The following is a 15,124-nucleotide window of genomic DNA, read 5'->3' as shown; positions in this document are numbered from 1 at the left end:
TGGACAATGAAGTTGTCTGCAAGGCCAGTGAGGAATCTGTTTGACCTTATGCTCTTGGCTGAGTTTGACATCCAACAAATATCCGGGTAATTGAAGTCCCCCATTACTACTATCTCCCTTCCTTTTGCATGCTTGGCCATCTGTTCCAGGAAGGCATCATCTATGTCCTCCGTTTGGCTTGGGGATCTATAGTAAACTCCCACAATGAGGTCACCGTTATTCTTCTCTCCCTTAATTTTGACCCAAATGCTCTCACTTTGGCTTTGAGGTTCTAAATCTTGGATCTTTTCACGGGTATACACATCCCTGACATATAACGCCGCCACTCCTCCTTTCTTGTCTGGTCTGTTTCTCTAAAATAGATTGTATCCCTCCATTATTACATTCCAATCGTGGGACTTATCCCACCAGGTTTCAGTGATGCCTATTATGTCATATTTAGTTTGCTGTACCAAGAGCTCAAGCTCATCTTGTTTATTTCCCATGCTTTGCGCATTAGTGTACAGACATTGAAGTCCATTAATCATTCCCCCGTGTCTCTTATTTAAGGATTTTTTCCTCCCGCCACTAGGTCTGCGTGCTGTTTGCTCCATTTGGTCTATGACATTTGGATGATCATCTTCATCAATTGATAGACTCCTACCTTCAGGAGCACTGTCTCCCTCCCCCATATTAGTCAGTTTAAAGCCCTCCTGATGAGGTTTCTGAGATTTTTGGCAAAAACATTCCTCCCAACCGTTGTGAGGTGCAGCCCATCGCTTGCCAGAAGTCCATCTTCAAGAAACTGCAGTCCGTGATCTAAGAATCCAAACCGTTCCTGTTTACACCATTTGCGAAGCCAGCTGTTCACTTCCACTATTTTTCCCTCTCTCCCTGGGCCACGTCGTTCAACTGGGAGGACAGATGAGATGACAATTTGTGCATTTAATTGCTTCAATTTCCTGCCCAGAGCCTCGTAGTCTCTTTTGATCTTCTGGAGGCTATTGCTTGCAGTGTCATTGGTTCCCACATGAACCAAGAGGAAGGGGTATTTGTCAGTGGGTTATATGATTCCTTGCAGTCGTTCAGTTACATCTTGGATCTTAGCCCCGGGGAGACAGCACACTTCCCGAGACATCTTGTCAGGCCCACAGATCACTGCTTCTGTTCTCAGTAGGGAATCCCCTATCACCACTACACGCCTCCTCTTAGGTCTGGTCGGGGTTCTTCCGTGAGCTGTCCATTCCAAGGTCGCCTGCACATTCCCTGAGGACTGACTTTGCTGCTTGTCTTCATATACCTGATCAACTGTAATGAGGGAGAGATCCCCAAATGGAGTCTGCTCTTCGTCTTCCATGCCATACCAATAGTTTAGGTCAAGGTGGGTCTCGTTCTGTGCAATCCCTTGCTGCCATGTTTAAAAGGACTGCGCACCAGATCAGGCAGGTCTTCAGTCTATATAGAGGGGTTTGTGCCATTGATCCCTGAATTTCAGTGTTGAGCAAAACATTCATTTATGGATTAAATGTCTTCTATCGGCGTGTTTTTATATATATATGTTTGTAAAACAGTTTTAGATAAACTGGAAGATTTCTTGGTGTGAGATACACATTTAATAAAATATTTTTGAGAGTTTTCTAGTTGCTTTTTGATTCCTTTAAAATTATTTAAGCAGATTTTCATTTAAGCTGAACAAGCAAAGATAACTGCAAGCCTGAAATTCTTGTAGAAAGCTATTTTTATTTATACATCATCATCAATATACACAGCACTGTACACATATAGTTCCTGCCTAGAGTTTGGCAGCCACACATAGTCCTCACCCCCAACCGAAGGAAAGTCAGATCAGACTACTGTTTTCACATCAAAAGTGCCTGCAGAGGAAAAGGGATTTCAAGGAAGACAAGAGATGTAGAGATGTTCTGGGACCAAGTCCCCTTTCTGTCCCTTATGTCTCTATAGATAGCCCCATGAACAGATTTTATTTCTTTACTATTGAGTTTCTCAGTGTACAGCATCATAATACTTAACTATATGAGAATTATTCATGAAGCACAACTTGCATTTAGTAAACACAAGTGAGACCCACAACAAAATGTTGCAGTTTAAAGTATATTCCTGAAGTTTTCAAGGATATTCCCTTTGTTTCTCTTTCCTAGTTTTTCAACGTGCTGTCAAAGTTCTGTGACTACTGATCAGACACTGTTCTCGTTTGCCTGTGGATTCATCAGGGATTTTTCTAAAGTTTGTGTTATTTCTGCAAACTCTTGATCCCAAACCCAAGCTTGCTAGTTCTTATCATCTTAGGCATGGCTGGTACCATTTTGCTATGCAAGGACCCACAGTATGAAGCTGAGTTTGCTATTAGTATGTATATATAAGTGTGATTATCTGGTTACAATGTTCTGTTAGTAGTAAAGGTTTATAAAAGTGTGAGTCCACTGCCCCTTTTAACAAGGCCTTCAGGAAGCAACATTTGATGGGTACATACATGCCTCTCCACTTCCTCTTAAATGCATGTTTGTACAACAAGCACGATAACCTCTCAGTTACTTGTCTGCATCCTAGAAAGGCTCTTCCAGTGAAGTCTTAGTGTATGACCAAAGCCACCACAGTATTATGGTCAAATCGGAGAAGTTATTCCATGCCATACAAGCCCACCTAGGGCACAGTTTGTTTCAAGTCACTTAAATGAAAATGATTACAGTGCCTCATGCCATTACCCAACCTATATAATTTGCCCACTTTTATTATTTTGATACAGCCTCAATCCACAGTTCAGCCTGGGTGACCAACCCACTCCTAAGTCAAGCTACAGATACGGCAGGGTAGGAATCCCTCCTCCCCGGTCGTCCCAATCTTTCTTTGCTCCCAGATGCCACCACTGGTCCTTAGAAACGCTGTCTAATCTGGAAATGCTCACACTCCTTGTGTTTCATTGTGAGTCCATACTGAGGGGTTAAGTCCACTGTCTTCCCGCTGCACACACTCAGCTCCAGCTTCTGAACGATGGTCGTCAAGAAAAGGAAGACTTCGCCCTTGCCAACATTCTCTCCAATGCACCTCCGCTTGCCCAGACCAAACGTCAGAACCTTTTCACTCTCTGCTCGGTTTACTCCCGTCCCGTCAGCTGTGAGAAACCGTTCTGGGTTGAAGGCAGAAGGATCTCGCCAAAGCTTCCTGAAGAAGCAAAGAGCAGGTGTTTTAGTCCAGTGGTTTCCAAACTTTTGGTGGGGCCCCACCCCCTTGGTTCCAGAAACACTTTCCCAGTGACCCCTGCCCTACCCTCCAAACAGAATTATTCAGAATAGTGGTTTGCACAAGCCACACAATAAAATTCAGAACAGTAACAATTAACTGCACATTTATTCAAAATACAATTAAAACTGTTCAGTTTAATTAATTCAACAAAAATGAACTTGATCCAGTGACGCCAGTTTTTCCAATTCTGTCATTTACACCTCCGGTGCCCCCGTTTGCCTCTTGGTGCCCCACAGGTAATTCCCCAAGGAACCACTGGGTTAGAGTCTCACTGCCCCCCATTTTGGGAACCATTGGTGTCCAAACTTTTTTCAAAGAGGGCCAGAATTGATGAAGTGAAGGGCCGTGAGAGCCAACCAAAGTTGTTGACCTTTTTTTTTTAGGACTGAAGTTGTTGAGGTTTTTTTAAGAGTTTACCCCAAGAAATAAACTGCCACAGGGGCCAGTTTAAACTGGCCAGTAGGCCGGATTAGGGTCCCAAAACGGACTTTGGACATCCCTGGGTTAGACTCTCATTTCATATGAGGTTTGGAGAAAGCACCCATTTTGGTGTCTCCAATAGTAAATCCAGCTGCTTGAAACTGGGAATAGTTATAGCAGGGGAATGGAAGGCTCTCTTTTGGGCCTGTGGGCTGTATTTCCTTGTGGACAGCCTTCTAGGGGCTTCATGCCACTGATGGCTAGGACAAAAGTGGGAAGAATAATTAATGTAACATTTATAAGTAGGCTAGTTTCTGCACACAATGACACAATCCAGCCAGGGAGAACTCAGATGGGGGGTGCAGAGGGCCAGGCTTGGAGGGCTGAGGTTCGACACCATTGGGTTACAGCCTCAGCTTTTCTATCCAGAGCCAAGTATCTCAGGGATGCAGGATTTGCACTGAGAATCAAAACTGTTTATTTGGGGCAAACTGGAATACGGTAGCTCTACTCCATGCATTACAAAGCGGGTTCCAGAGATGCTTACGGATCATGGTTGACTTGCCACTGGTTGACGAAGACGCAGAGATCCTTTGGGATGTAGAAGCCATTCAGTGCTGTGTCCCTGGTCGTGCTACAAGGAGAGGAACCAGAACACAATTTATACATGCACAAGAAGCTGCAGGTGTTTAGTTCTTATGTGATAAAGGTGGCATGGGCTGAATGATGACTGCAATACTAAAGCATGTATCTCTCTGGAATAAAGTATAATTAAACTTAATTCAAAGTGAGATGATTTAGGAAAGCAGAGTTCAGACAAGCATGGAGGAAGTCAAGCAGTAAGTTAGGAGACGGGGCAGATTTACAAGTTGACACAATCTTTTCAGCTGCTAATGGTACAATCCTATACATGCCTGTCTGGAAATACCGTATTTTTTGCACCATAACACTCACTTTTTTTCCCTCCTAGAAAGTAAGGGGAAATGTCTGTGCGTGTTATGGAGCGAATGCCTGTGGGTGGCGGCGGGGGGGGGGATCTGCTGCAGTCGTGAGCAGGGGATCCATGGTTCCCCTTCCTTCCCTCCTCCGTGGTTACAAAGCATGGATCCACATGGATCCTCAGGATTTTTGCATTGGGCTACTCCAAACTCACTGTCAGATCACATGTCTGTGGCTACACCATGAACCACAAAAATCATATATCCACTATTTCGTTTAGAATATTTTTTTTCTTGTTTTCCTCCTTTAAAAACTAGGTGCGTGTTATGGTCTGGAGCGTGTTATAGAGCAAAAAATACGGGTATATCCTATCAACTTCATTCCCAGTCCCAGGTAAGTGGGTACAGGATTGCAAGGATAAAATGGAGCAGGGAGTACTATGTACACCACCTTTATCTCCTTGGAGGAAAGATGGGAAATAATAATAATAATAATACACACACACACACACACACACACACACACACACCAGGCCAAAACTGTTCCCTTGCCAATCCTGCATTGTGTGAGCCTTACCAGTGAGGTATGGTGAAAGGCAAGAAGGAGGAATGCCTAAACATTTCCAGGATGAAAGCTTCTGTGTAGGGCAATGTGGAACGATCTGACAGCCTGGGCTTCCTTTCTCTGCCAATGGTTTGGTCTGCAGTTTCCGGAAAGAGGCAGAAAATAAGATGGATTCAAATTTAGCCTGGGGCAAACATAGTTTTGAAACGCTTGAATTAGGAGTGCCTGGGTTTACCTATTTCTTCCTGCATTTTCTTCTGGATTTCTGGAAACGTCACCAGATACATGAGGGACCAGGAGAGAGCAGTGGTGACTGTGTCAAAACCTAGACAGGGATCAAGTGGGGAAATATTCAGCATCAGGTACAAAACTATTGAACATTAATGCAACACATTGTCTAGGAGCCCAATTCCAAGATTCCATTCTCTGTACTGAAGTATCAAAACCATGCAGACTCTGAATTAGTTGTTAAGATACAGAGACAGGAGAGCCAATGCATTACTTCACAAAATGGATCGGAGATCTGAAGCTACAGTTTACTGTTCTTGTATTTGGTGAATTGGTGTGAACATCATATCAAATGATAATGACCAATGGTTGTAACTAGATAGGCTGATCCAGCAAATCTCCTCTTTTGCTAAGCAGCGTGCACGATAACTTCAATGGGAGGTGGAGGAGGGAGGAGACAGTTGAAAGGATTAGCAGATTCTTACCAGCTCCAAAAAGATCGCTGACTATACTGACAATCTTCTGATCTGAAAGCAGGATGTTTGCATTCTCATCCAGTTTTTTATCTTCGCAGTGGTTGATCAGGGAGTCAGTAATGTCCCGGATGTTCTCCTGAAATACAAAGCCAGAGGATAAATGTCGTGCGTCCTCAAGTCTCTTACTGCAGAGCCAATCCCGGTCAGTTAGAAGACAGACATATAAAACTCCCTTATATCAGTCAAAACAAAATAAAAAAATTCCTTCCAGTAGCACCTTAAAGACCAACTAAGTTAGTTCTTGGTATGAGCTTTCGTGTGCATGCACACTTCTTCAGATACACTGAAACAGAAGTCACCAGACCCTTCTATATAGTGAGAAGGTGGGGAGGGGTATTACTCAGAAGGGTGGTGGGAATGGGTGATTGGCAGATAGCTGTGATGAGCCGTTAAGAGTCGTCAACAGGCTCATCACAGCTATCTGCCAATCACCCATTCCCACCACCCTTCTGAGTAATACCCCTCCCCACCTTCTCACTATATAGAAGGGTCTGGTGACTTCTGTTTCAGTGTATCTGAAGAAGTGTGCATGCACACGAAAGCTCATACCTAGAACTAACTTAGTTGGTCTTTAAGGTGCTACTGGAAGGAATTTTTTTATTTTGTTTTGACTATGGCAGACCAACACGGCTACCTATCTGTCCCTTATATCAGGTCAGGCTACCTGTCTATTGAGACTCACCTGGTATCTTCCCTATATACCTTCAGGCACTAGGCAAAAACATTCCTCTTCTCACAGGCCTTTAGCTAATTAAACAATCTGTGGTCTTTTAAACTATGGGGGATGTTGTTTTGATGGTTATTATGCTGTGTATTTTTGTGTGTTTTTTTACTGTAAAGTGCCCTGTGGTCCTTGGATGAAGGCTGATATATAAATTTAATAAACAAAATAAACAAATAGCCCACTGTTGACTGTCAGCACTTTTCCAGGGTGTCTGACAGATGTCTCTCCCATCATCTGCTTCCTGATCCTCTTGCTAGGATCGCCAGCGATTGACCCTTCTGCAAGCAAAGCGTATGATCTACCATGAGCTGTTACAGAATAAGCTACAAGTACAAGAGCTCATTGTAGCTCTCCTGGCTGCAGGATGCTTCAAGGCATACCAATCTTCCTAAAGCTAAGCAGGTCGAGGTCTAGACACTGCCTGCATGGGAGACCATCTGCAACCCTGTAGACACCACCCTGTTCCATAGCTGATACATGGGATGTAATTCAGATGTCAGAATATGGGTTAAATTTCATGTTGTGGTTTCTATTCTGCATGGGCCAGTTACCCAGGCATCACATAGCTTCCTTTGCAAGTGTTAAGCCACACATTGACATGCAATCTGGTGTATCTACTGTGTGGAGATCTATGGCTCCGTCAACAAATACAATCTTTTAAAGTCTGGGTGGGCAGCATGGTACTTGTTCAGATGTTGTTGGACCATGGCAGGTGAAGGGCACCCTGTTGCCTATCCCTGCAGCAGGTTATGGGCAAGCAAGTCATTGCAATGCCCTGGTCGGTCTTCTACCATGTTGGTGACGGTCCAGGAATACATGCCAGAAATCAAGGATGAAACTTTCCAAACTGAATGGTTCACACACACAAACATACCTTGTCAAAGCTCATGTAATGGTCCTTAACTATCTTCAGCACAAATGCAGTGAAGCGCTGGTTGAGGTCCTTGAAGGCCTTCATGGCATGGCTGGGAAGATACTGGAGGACAGGGATGAAGTCTGCCGGGTTCCCGGAAGCAGCAGCCGCCCCAAACTCATTGTTCAGGTTCACCAGACTGAGCAGTTCCTGGTCTTCATGGTTATAACGCTTCCCGAAGCACATGGCACAGATTACATTAGCCACAGAGACCACCAGGTACCGGTAGGGGTCAAAGCTCTTTTTCTCATCCATCAGCTCCTGGAACTTCATGACAAGGTAGTCTGCCTCTTTGGAGACATGCTCCTCCAACAGACAAGTGGAGGAGGTTGGGTTGGCAGAAACCGAGAAGGCCTTCAGGGCGTTCTGGGCCAGCTTCCTGCACGCTCGCCACATTTCCCCTGAATCCCTGCCGAAGGTCAAGCTCTGGCCATCCCCAATGTACTGGAAGCTGTAGAGGTCAGGGCGCCCCGAGAAGTCTTCTCCTTGCTTCACCAGGGCTTGCTTGATAGTTTCAAGCCCACTCAGGACCAGCACTGGCCTTGTGCCGATATGGATCTGCATCACATCCCCGTATCTCTGGCTCATCCGAGTCAGGGCCAGGTGAGGGTTCTTCTGAAGCTCCAGAACGTTGCCGATCAGCGGGTATGCCCTTGGTCCTGGGAGCTGCTTCAGCCCCAGAGGGATCTGCTGCCGGAAGGATTTGATGACAACCAGGAGCAGGCAGAAAAGCGCAATGGCCAGGAGGATTTCTGAAGGAGACATAATGCTTTGGCTACCCAACAACACTGCCTTCATCTTCCTAGATTTAAGTGTCCTAATACAAGCAGAGAGAAAGAGAAGAGCGGGAGAGAAACAGCATTGTGAGTAAGTGCAGGGACCAAATAGCCGATGGTTATAGCACCATCTTAACACTGCAGAAGTTGAACTGCACTTGCTTTTCGACATCAGGAGTGTTTTCAGGACTGAAATTCCTCCAAACTCAACTTTCAAGCTGAATAACGGATGGCCATTTGTCATGGATGCTTCAGTTGTGATGCCTGCACTGCAGGGGGCTGGACTAGATGGCCCTCAGGGTACCTTCCGATGCTGCAATTCTCTGAGCACCTGGAGGGCCAGAGGATAATTCCTCTCCTGGGGCATCATTAGGACTGCAGCCTTGGGCTCTTTTGCAGGGTAGGGAACCTGCGTCCTTCCAGACATTGCTGAAAGATGACTGCCATCACCCTTGACCATTGGCCAAGCTGGCTGGGGCCAAAGCCAGCTGGAGTCCTAACAACTTCTCAAGGGCACCATATTCCCCACTGGTGTGAAACCAACCTCAGGAAGTTATGCAGGGTACCCTCACCCTGCCCCTCCTTAGACTGCCCACACCCATTGCCAGAGCCAAGCTCAAGCTAAACGTGCTCTGAGAGCCAGCATGGTACAGTGGTTAGCGCTGGACTAGGACCTGAGAAATCAGGGTTCAAACCCTCACTTGGCCCTGAAGCTCACTGAACGTGACCTTGGGGATCAGTCCCTGCTCCTCAGCCTAACCTACCTCGCAGGGGGGTTGTAGGGATTAAATGGGGGCGGGACATGTGTGCCATCTTGAGCTCCTTGGAGAAAAGGGTGGGCTAGAAACGCAATGAAATAAAGTAAACTCAGAGGAGGCACGCATGATCTGCTTCTGTTCTACATATATCTGATGGGAAGGTGGAGAAGCTCATTCTCAGCTGCCCCAGAGGGTAGGACCTGAACTGACAGATGTAAATTACAAGGAAGGAGGTTCAAGCTAAACCTTAGGAAGAACCTGCTGAAGGTAAGTGCTGTTGGACGTCAGAAGAAACTGGAAGGTAGTGGACTCTCCTTCCTTGGAGGTTTCTAAAGGGAGGTCAGATGGCCATCTGTCATGGCTTATTTAGCTGTGATTCCTGCATTGCAAGGGATTGGAGGAGATGACTTTGGGGGCCTCTTCCAACCCTACAGTTCTATGATTCTGTATTTAAAATGGGAACAGCCTGTGATGGCTTTTCTATATGTCTCTATATGTTTAATCTCTTTTTATTGCAACACAAGAGTACTATAGGCCCTGATCCACATTTTTTATATCCCCACATCTCTCCTTGCCTTATGGTGGTGAGAAATAATCTTGTGCGTGTACAAGCAAGGTTATTTGTTTCAGCACTGACAAGTACCGGTACTAGGAAACCATAAGGCACTGGGAGGAGGCACACACAGAATAACAAAATGTCCCAGGATTCAAAATGACCCAGGGAGGGGGAAGGAGGACTTCGGTGCTCACCTGAAGACTGTGTTGTGTCACCATCCAACATGTGCCCGTGACACACACACAAAAAGAGCACAAAATTTCATAACTTCAACAGCCACATCTTCCCACCAGCAATTCATTTTGTGCTGGGGAAATGTGAATTACCCCAAGACCAGGCTTGCAGGCTGTAGCAAGGACAGAACATCCAGATCATGCATACATGGAAAACCATTCACACATTCCCTGAAGAGAGGCACCATCTAAAAAAAAAATCTCTCATAAAAAATCATTACATAGCATGTGGTGGGTCTTTTTTAAAATAAGGGTGCAGCACGGACAGGCTCGCACTGCAACCTACCCTTTCTCTGTATTTCTCAGCTGATCTGAAGCATCCACCAGGTTTGTTCTGAGTGGCATCTAGAAGGCATTCTGTGCATGCCCAGGGGCATTTTTTGTCAAACCACCTCTAAATCAATAAGGCCTTACACACGCACACAGCCAACGTTTGCAGGGCGTTAGACTACATGACCCTTTGAGATCCCTTCAAACTCTACAATGCTATAATTCTATGATTTCAGTTCCGCAGCAAAAAAATAATAATATGTGAGTGCAACATATAATCATTGTGGGTTAGGAATAACCAACTCTCTCTTAAACAAAAAGTTCTAATAGCAATTGTTTTGCCTAGAAAGACGACTCGGAGAAAAGGTAAATTGGCCACAGGCAAAAAAAGGTCCTTCCCATCAGCAGGCAAGCGTGCATGCACACATTCAGACGTGCAAGGAAGATCTGGCCCGTTTGCCGGGTCAAGCACTGGGGCTGGAAGAGGAGGAGAAGCCCCCTTGGAGTGCTCAGCTCACCGATCAGAAGTTTCAGCCTGTCTCCACCGCTCCGTCCAGACCAGCTTTGCCCGCGATGCCCACTTTGGCTCCGGATGGGATGCCTTCACTCGCCGCCTCCTCTCCCAACACGCTCCCCGAAGCACCGCTTTCGGCTCGCTTTATAAGCGCCTCCTCAGGCTCTGATTGGCCGGCAGCCCTCGGGTCACGTGGACGCAGCGAAAAACTTTGTTTTGCCCGGGTCCTCGCAACCCTTTGCGCGCTCGCGCCAGGGAAGCCGACCCGCTGCGCTCCGACACTCGCTGCGCAGGAGCTGCGCCCCGACGGCGGGGGCTTAAGTCCTGAGCCCCCTGGCCCGGCTGCAGACAATGTGAACAAACTAAAAGGAACCATTGAGGATTGATTTTATTGCTTTTCAACATATTGGGAACCCGGCAAAGAAATTCCCCCATTCCCCTCCCAGTTTATCAGATCCTGTCGTAGCCTTGTTCGCGCGCTCAACGAATGCCGGTCGTCGGAATGTCCCTTAGAGCATTCCACGCGTTCAGTTTCATGCTTCCATTATTAAATGTATATTTTAAAAAAAGACTAACCAAGTATTCCAGCCAAAGGAAGGAAGCAATTGAGGAGATATGGTCAAGTGGAAAGTAAGGAGACGAAAGGGATAAAGGGAAATATTAAAAGAAACTTGTGCAAACGAGGCAATAAGGCAAGATTCCAAGATCTTTTTATACGTTTATTGTGGGGAAAGAAAGGAGCGGGGAGGGGGCGCTGCTGGCTGCCTGGAAGATGCCCAACTAAGTATTCTATGCCTCCCCTCCAAAGGAGTCCCCCACACTCCCCAAACTGGACTCCCCAACTGAGGAACAGCTCCGGTTTCTCCTGGATGGAGGCCAGAATGCAGAGTACCAGCTGGAACGGGCCTTGCTGCACAGGTCTCCGAGCATCCAGTGGGTAAAAAGCTCCCTTTTCATGCGGATCGGGCCGCTCTGGAGACAGAGACCCCACTGCAGAAATAGTAATGGGTCTTTGACACACACACCGCAACACCACACTTCTGCACATCCAATGCAGCTCTTTTATCTGTGGACAAGACTTTTTATGTGCGTGATTGAGCTCCTGTCCCTGATATAAAGGCATGGGCAGAACTTCCATATTGTCTTAACAAAATAAAATAAATAAAATAATAAAAAAATTACTTCCAGTAGCACCTTAGAGACCAACCAAGTTAGTTATTGTTATGAGCTTTCACGAAGAAGTGTGCATGCACATGAAATCTCATACCAATAACTAACTTAGTTGGTCTCTAAGGTGCTACTGGAAGGAATTTTTTTAAAAAAAATAATTTTATTTTGTTTCGACTACGGCAGACCAACACTGCTACCTACCTGTATCCATATTGTCTTGTTTGTCTGTGGTGTCAATAAAGTTCACACATTCAGCTGCCTCTCCTCTAGTGGCCAATGGTCTAGAGCTGATAAATCACATGGATGTCCCAAGGATCCTTCAAGAGCGTCACTGGTGGCCACTTTGCTTCCAGGCAGAAGTCAAAGCATAGGTGATTAGCTACTAAAGACCTACCTGGCTTAGGGCCCACAACACTTCAGGGACTGCTTCTTCCCATACCACCTTCTCCACTCATCAGAAGGCCCTTCTCTGCATTCTTCTTCTTCTTCGGCAATCACTCGTAGCTGAGTAAGATGGTCTTCCAGGAACATGGTCTCAATAGTGAGTCCGTAAGTGACTGTGGAGGCCAATTCTGGATTCACACATCCTTCCACAGTGGGGACATAGGTTTCCGGGCAGGAGTTGATCACGGTGAGGGTTTGCCAAACGTGCCTTCCTCTGAGCATGTTTTCCCCTTTCATCCTGAGTTTGAGCGTCTTCAAAGTCCACGACACCTTTGGTAAAGGCTGCTCTCCAACTGGAGCACTCGCAGGCCAGTGTTTCCCAGTTGTCACTGTTTATACTACATTTTTTTAAGATTTTCCTAGAGAGAGTCTTTAAACCTCTTTTGTTGACCACCAGGAATACGCTTCCCATTTTTATGTTCAGAATACATAGAGTAGTTGCTTTGGAAGACAATAATCAGGCATTCAAACAACATGACCAGTCCAGTCAAGTTGATGTTGAAGAATCATTTCTTCGACACTGGTGACCTTTGCTTCTTCTAGTACACTGACATTAGTTCACCTCTCTTCCCAAGTGATGTGTAATTTTTTTCGGAGACACTGTTGATGGAATCTTTCGAGGAGTTGGAGATGGCGTTTATAAGTGGTCCATGTTTCACAAGCACACAGGCAAGGCTGGTAGTAGGAGGGTGGGGGCATGGCTGGGGGGCATGGCTGAGTGGGACAAGAGACAGAGCCTTCTTGGTGACTACACCCAGGCTGTGGAACAGTTCGGCCTTCAAAACAGAGTTGGCCATTTCCAGGGCTGGCCCTGGCTTAGGCAAGCCTGCCCTCCTCCCAAGTCATCTCGAGCTCACCACCCTGGTCATTTCCTACTGTTGGAGAGCAGAGCTATGCCTGCCACAACCTTGCAATGGGAACCCAAGCCGTGGGAAAGGCAGTGTGGTATAGTGGTTAGAGCGTAGGGCTAAGACCTGGGAGAGACCTGGGTTCAAATCTCTGATGGCTTGCTGCGTGTGGCCTTGGACCAGCCACTGACCGGTAGCCTAACTCAGGGGTCTTCAACTGGTGGGTCGGGACCCACTCGTGGACGCGGCCCGATCCAAGACGGGACGCAGCAGGGCCACACCGCCATGCGAAAGCACAGGGAGATCTTGAGAAAGGGCTAAGTGGGTCCTGGGTCTGAAAAGGTTGCCGGGCACCTGGCCTCGCCTCCTTCGCGGGGTTGTTGTTGCGAGGATGAAAGGGGGAGGAGAAGAACCACGCGCCCCCCCCCCCGAGCTCCTTGGAGAAGATCGCGGGCTGGCGGTGCGGCAGAGAGCCACGTGCGCGCTAAGCGAGCCGGGCGGATCGGGGACGCGGAAGTGCCCCGGGAGCGCGCCCAGCCTCGCGTGAGAAGGCGGCGCGGCAGGCGGGCGCGCCTCGGCCTCGCTCCCTTTCCTTGGAAACAAACTCGGGAAGCGATCCGGGAAAGGGGCGGCTCCGACCCCTTCCGAGAAGGCGGCGGGCCCGGCTGGCGTGACAAGGGGCGCGCAAGTGGCACGGCAGGCAGATCCCGCGCGGAGATAAGCAGCCCCAGGGAGGAGGCAGAGGCGCCCGGAGCCAAGCGCCGAGGCGCAACTTTTTTTGGGGGGGGACCCCTTACTCCCCATAAATCCAGCCCCCGCCCACATAAGAAGCATTCAGCATAGCGGCTTGAACGAAGGGGATAGCTCGATGAAATTCAAGAGAGTGGCAATTAATTGCACAGTTACAGATAGGTAGCCGTGTTGGTCTGCCATAGTCAAAACAAAATAAAAAAAATTCCTTCCAGTAGCACCTTAAAGACCAACTAAGTTAGTTCTAGGTATGAGCTTTCGTGTGCATAGCTCTCTATATTGGACAAACAGGCCAAACCTTACGCCAAAGGATAAACGGACATAAATCTGACATCAGGAATCACAAGACAGAGAAACCAGTAGGAGAACACTTCAATCTCCCAGGACATTCTATACAAGATCTCAAAGTAGCTGTTCTATTACAAAGGAATTTCAGAAATAGACTGGAAAGAGAAGCTGCTGAATTGCAACTTATTACCAAACTTAAAACCATGGAGAGACCTGGTCTGAACAAAGACATTGGATTCTTATCTCATTATACATGACAAAGCCATTTTTCACCTTCTCACCCCTTGCTTTTTCCTATTGCAGTCGTTAAGAGTCGTCAACAGGCTCATCACAGCTATCTGCCAATCACCCATTCCCACCACCCTTCTGAGCAATACCCCTCCCCACCTTCTCACTATATAGAAGGGTCTGGTGACTTCTGTTTCAGTGTATATGAAGAAGTGTGCATGCACACGAAAGCTCATACCTAGAACTAACTTAGTTGGTCTTTAAGGTGCTACTGGAAGGAATTTTTTAATTTTGTTTTAATTAATTGCACATTTATTCCAAGCCCAATTAAAACTATTCACGTGAATTAATTCAACCACAGTGATGAACTTGACCCAGGGTAATCAGCTGCGTAACGCCCGGCCGTCCTGTCCACCTCCAGCGCCCCTACCCGCCCCCCGCCTCTTGCACAGCTGTCAACTTTTCCCTTTTCGTGCGAGGAATCCTATTCGGAATAAGGAAATTTCCCTTTGAAAAAGGGAAACGTTGACAGCTATGGCCTCTTGGCGCCCACCCTGGAGTCACCCCGTCCCAGCGGGAGCTACCTGCCACTTTGGGAACCCCTGGTTTGAAACAGTAAAAAATTAGTTTCAAATCAGCAGTAAAGCGAATGGCCAGATTAAAAACGCCTGTCAACGCCCTACATGTCTGAATTGGCTTCCCTAAACACAAATGTTTCAGGCAGG

The 15,124-nt window shown here is 46.9% G+C and overlaps 1 protein-coding gene across 1 annotated transcript; it reads right to left on the bottom strand.

Moving 5' to 3' along the window:
* Positions 1 to 1,699: 1,699 nt before the first annotated feature.
* CYP1A1 (cytochrome P450 family 1 subfamily A member 1) lies at positions 1,700 to 10,832 on the bottom strand. Its single transcript, XM_081876344.1, has 7 exons — positions 10,676 to 10,832; positions 7,526 to 8,381; positions 5,877 to 6,003; positions 5,399 to 5,488; positions 5,176 to 5,299; positions 4,208 to 4,294; positions 1,700 to 3,159 (listed from the first exon to the last, which is right to left on the bottom strand). The coding sequence occupies exons 2-7, from the start codon at positions 8,360 to 8,362 to the stop codon at positions 2,871 to 2,873; spliced, it is 1,554 nt and encodes a 517-aa protein (XP_081732470.1). The 5' UTR covers positions 8,363 to 8,381; positions 10,676 to 10,832; the 3' UTR covers positions 1,700 to 2,870.
* Between the last annotated feature and the right edge of the window lie 4,292 nt (positions 10,833 to 15,124).

The sequence above is a fragment of the Podarcis erhardii genome, assembly GCF_964252035.2.
Source record: "Podarcis erhardii genome assembly, chromosome: 9".
NCBI classification, from domain to species: domain Eukaryota; kingdom Metazoa; phylum Chordata; class Lepidosauria; order Squamata; family Lacertidae; genus Podarcis; species Podarcis erhardii.
This window is presented reverse-complemented; position numbering and strand designations above follow the sequence as displayed.

Bases quoted from the DNA above. Each gene is read 5' to 3' on its own strand.
- CYP1A1 (XM_081876344.1), bottom strand. From the start codon at position 8,362: ATGAAGGCAGTGTTGTTGGGTAGCCAAAGCATTATGTCTCCTTCAGAA. The intron at 6,004-7,525 runs GTATGTTTGTGT...TTTGTATTTCAG, and splicing joins ATTACATGAGCTTTGACAAG to GAGAACATCCGGGACATTAC. The intron at 5,489-5,876 runs GTAAGAATCTGC...ATCCCTGTCTAG, and splicing joins CAGCGATCTTTTTGGAGCTG to GTTTTGACACAGTCACCACT.